This window comes from Delphinus delphis, chromosome 19, assembly GCF_949987515.2.
Source record: "Delphinus delphis chromosome 19, mDelDel1.2, whole genome shotgun sequence".
NCBI lineage: Eukaryota > Metazoa > Chordata > Mammalia > Artiodactyla > Delphinidae > Delphinus > Delphinus delphis.
Window position 1 is genome coordinate 46095650 of NC_082701.1, and position 4077 is coordinate 46099726.

A 4077-nucleotide genomic window follows, 5' to 3' on the forward strand; every position below is an offset into this window, starting at 1 on the left:
TTTGGTGGAAGGTGAGTTGAGCTCATCGACACACCAGACACGTGCTTCCTTCAGAGGTAGGTCTGATTTCCTTTTATTTTTATTCTTTTTTTTTTTTAACACATAAACGTGTGGTAAGGATAAATGATAAGCTTGTCCGTGTCGCAGGTGGGCTTTCACTCAGGTGGAGCTGCTACTCTGGGATAAGGTTTCCTTTAAAGCAGTGATTGGCGCTCTCGGTTGTCAGCAAGGGCTGCTGGCCGCCGCTGCCGCCGTCTGGTCAGAGAGGTAGGCTGGGTTCTCTGGGGCCTCCTCGTCACGGGAGCCAGAGTGGAAGCCCCTCAGGGCCCAAACCTGGTACCGCTTCCTCCGGTTCTGCTTGTAAATGCGAATCCTTTCCTTTTCTGCCTCTGGGTCGGCGAGAACGCCATCCCAACGCAGACTTTCGTTGATCTGGTTGGAAAGGGTCTCTTCTATTTTGGCAAAGCAGGGGAGACACACGGCAGAGGAGTAAGAGGGGGTGAGCTTGCTTTCATCCCTGTCCTGTCTGTGCTCTGGCCCCGGGCCATGATCTTTGCTGGGACTTAAGATGTCATGGAAGGATGGAGACAGCTGCTGGGTCTTCAGGTCTCGACTCTGATGTTTATCTGCTGAGCAGATGGGTGGTGTTAGCGTTTGTGATGCCTGCCCTCAGCCTGCTTGGGGGTGATGCCCAAACCACTAAAGATGTGAGGGGGGACCTGGAGGCCCCTCCTCACCTGGGGCCTCAGGTGGCCAAGCCCACCAGCCCCATACACATCCACTGCCTACATGCTTTGGGCTGTCATTTTGGGGAGGGAGGAACCATTTATTGAGCATGTACTATGAGCCAGGTCCTCTGGGTAAAGGTTGTCAGCCCTATTTTCCAGGTAAGGAAACAGACTCCCAAAGTTTCAGTCGGTTGCCGATGTCACAAAGCAGGTGGCAGAGCCGGGATTTGAACACACACCCGATTGCCAGGGCCCTGTCCTTTCCACACTGCCCCCCACCTCACCTACCCACGTGCTCGCCAAGGTACTGCCCAGTTCTGGGAGCCTATGACTTACCCCTATTCTAGACACTTTATGATGGAAGAAATGAAGAACAGCAGAAAAGCTTCCTAAATCTGACCGTGGAAAGCATTCTGCCAAGCCAGGAAATACTTTTTCTGTGTGGCTTATACTGATTTTGAAAAATATTAACAGCCCTTCTGAATTATATAACATGCATATACAGTTCTACAACATGCGATTCTTTAATCAGCTCATCCTATTTCTTTGGGATAGAGGAATCTCCCTCCCCCCACCAAAAAAAAAAAAAAAAAAGAGAGAAGAAAATAAGAAAAAAAAAAAAGAAAATAAGAAAAAAATCCTCTCTTGGCATTCCTATACCTTCCTACTCCCTGAGAATTATTTGGTGTCCCCTGCTGACAGTATGAGGTCCGTGCCACTGTAATCTCTAGAGGCAGAAGCTAAGCTAAAAAGATAATAAATTTCCTCATCTGGTTTGGCAGATACACGTGGAGTTTATTGACCTAAACTCCAGAATTGCTTTCTTGCCTCTTTCTTACGATCCCAACTGGAGAAGTAATTATCATCTGCCCGTCGCGCCTTCTGCCTTCAGCTTGTCAGGGGAGCTGGTTCTGCATAAAGAGGGCCGGGACCCAGAAACGTGAACCCAGGACTAGTCGTGCTGGAGGTCAGGGCAGCTGTGCCAGGGTCGGCGAGAGCCACCTCCCTGATAGACAAGAGCCACCAAGGTGAACCACACAAGGACGGTGGAGACTCACAGCACCCCTGGACAGGTGCGCTCGACGTCACTGTTGCACTCTCTCCACCAATGGGTGCTCAGGGGCTTTGTCGAGCTCCCGGGGCGTTCTATGAGAACGGAGGGCTCTGTGCTTTTGTGGCAGCTGTTAGTGGGTGTACGTCTGTGAAGTGTCCACAGGAGGGCCTGGAGTGAGAACCCCACGTGTATGGTCATACGTGTACTGGAGAGGTCTAGGCATGTGAGTATGTAGCGGAGTGTGTGCTTGTGCGTGCAGACTGTGAATGCGTGTGCCTGCTGGGGTATCTGTACTTTAGCTTTATTTGGCGATTATATTGATAGAAGGGGGTGTTGTTGAGGGTGTCAGGGATTATAAGAGTGTGTAGCAGTGACTGGTGTGATGGTGTTTGTGTGCAGTCGAAGGGTGGCCTCCGTAGATGAGGGAAAAGGAAGGGCGGTCTGTACAGGGAGCATACTTTATATGAATGTCCTGGGTGTCTACACAGAGGCAACCAGAGGCAGGTGCCCCTAACAAATGAGGGTGAAAGGAGGGTGTCCAGGCGGAAGGCAGGAGCCTGTGATTCTGTGTATGAGTGAGAGCATCTGTCACTAGTGCCTTAGTAGCTGTGGATGGGGACAGTCTCTGTGTGAGGATGGGGGCATCTCTGTAGGAGGGCTTGAGATTTCTGTGGGGAAGGAATAGATGTTCAGTATTTTAAGCTTGGACTGAGGGAGGAGGAAGATGAGTGAGTGTCTGTGTAAAGCTAGGAGTCACAGTGTGGGGCTGGGAGGCTCTGTGGTGTGTCTCTGTGTGGGGCTGAAGGTCTCCATTGATGTTGAGAATTCTCGACGCAGGATTTGGGGTCTCTGCGGACATGGATGGTCTTTGTGCGGAGGGCTGGATCATCATCGTGCAGAGAGAGGGAGGACCTCTGATTGGGGCTGGCGAGTTTCTGTTTCTGGGCTTAAGTTCCCCAAGTAGGTGGCGGTCTCTGAGGGGTGGGGTGGGTGTCCTCGGAGAAGAATCTCAGGTATGGGAGCGAGGCGGACGCGTTAGCTGCTCCTCTTACCGTGCCCCTTCCCAGACCCCTTGGTCTTTCTCTTCTTTTTCTTCTTCACCTTCCGTTTGGTCAGTTCTGAGGCGCAGCCCGAGATGCGGGGCAGTCTGGACCCCTGCGAAGCCGCCATGCAGCCCTCTCTCTCCTCCTCCTCGCCGTCCTCCGACACCCCATCCCCACCGCCGCAGTCCATCCGCCTGCGGCGCCGCCCCCCGCGCCTGGGGCAGCAGAGACCCGCTGCGGCTGAGCCGGAGGCTCCGGCGGCGAGGGCCAGGCTAGGGCCAGGCTAGGGCCACGCGTCTCCACGACGACCGCCGCACACTGCGGCGCGCGCAATCCGCAGGCTGCTGCCTAGGAGCCGCTGGCGGAGGAGATGTGCGCATGCGCATTTCATCCTGTGCGCTTGCTTGGTCGGCGGTGATAAGAGGAAGAGTGGGTACCGAGATTGTGAATGCTTGGGTTGACACTCATTTTCCACTCCTGTGCCCTTTTATTATTTATTTATTTTTAAAGCATCTATTTATCTATCTATCTATATTTATTTATTTATTTAGGCTGCCTCCCGTCTTAGTTGTGGCAAGCAGGGGCTTCGTTGAGGCATGCGGACTCTTCATTGCGGCACGAGGGCTTCTCTCTAGTTGTAGCGCACGGGTTCCAGAGCGTGTGGGCCCTGTAGTTTGCAGCACGTGGGCTCTCTAGTTGAGGCACGCGAGCTCAATAGTTGTGGCCCGTGGGCTTAGTTGCATCCCCGTGGCATGTGGGATCTTAGTTCCCTGACCAGGGATCGAACCCGCTTCACCTGAATTGTAAGGTGGATTCTTTACCACTGGACCACCAGGGAAGTCCCCTGTGCCCTTTTAAATGCTGTGTGTTCTCTCCTAAATTTTTATCTCCTGAGTTCCAATCTCATATGTCTATCCTGGCCTTTTAAGCCCACTGTGTCCAAACTCATTTCTCTATTATTCTTCATCTCTGTGAACAAAAACAGCTGGTCAGTCCAGAGCCCTGGTAGTCTTCCTTACCCCCACTCTCTCCCTGTACCCTCACCTAGGCTGGGGCTGACCACCGTGTCTGGGACGTGAACTTCTGCACCCCCTTCCTAAATGGTCTCTGCTTCCAAATCCACATAGCTGCTAGGAGGAACTTTTCTTTTTTAATAATTTTATTTATTTATTTTTGGCTGCACTGGGTCTTTGTTGCTGCATGTGGGCTTTCTCTAGTTGCGACGAGCGGGGGCTACTCTTTTGTTGCGGTG

At 52.4% G+C, this 4077-nt stretch overlaps 1 protein-coding gene across 1 annotated transcript; it reads right to left on the reverse strand.

Annotated features, from left to right (window-relative positions):
* Window positions 1-222: 222 nt before the first annotated feature.
* LIAT1 (ligand of ATE1) lies at window positions 223-3090 on the reverse strand. Its single transcript, XM_059996640.1, has 2 exons — window positions 2835-3090; window positions 223-626 (listed from the first exon to the last, which is right to left on the reverse strand). Exons 1-2 carry the CDS (start codon window positions 3013-3015, stop codon window positions 223-225), a joined length of 585 nt encoding a protein of 194 aa, XP_059852623.1. The 5' UTR covers window positions 3016-3090.
* Window positions 3091-4077: the final 987 nt, after the last annotated feature.

Coding starts and splice junctions, on each gene's coding strand:
- LIAT1 (XM_059996640.1), bottom strand. CDS start 3,015: ATGGACTGCGGCGGTGGGGATGGGGTGTCGGAGGACGGCGAGGAGGAG. Junction 627..2,834: donor GGGGTCTGGGAAGGGGCACG/GTAAGAGGAGCA, acceptor TCTGCTCAGCAG/ATAAACATCAGAGTCGAGAC.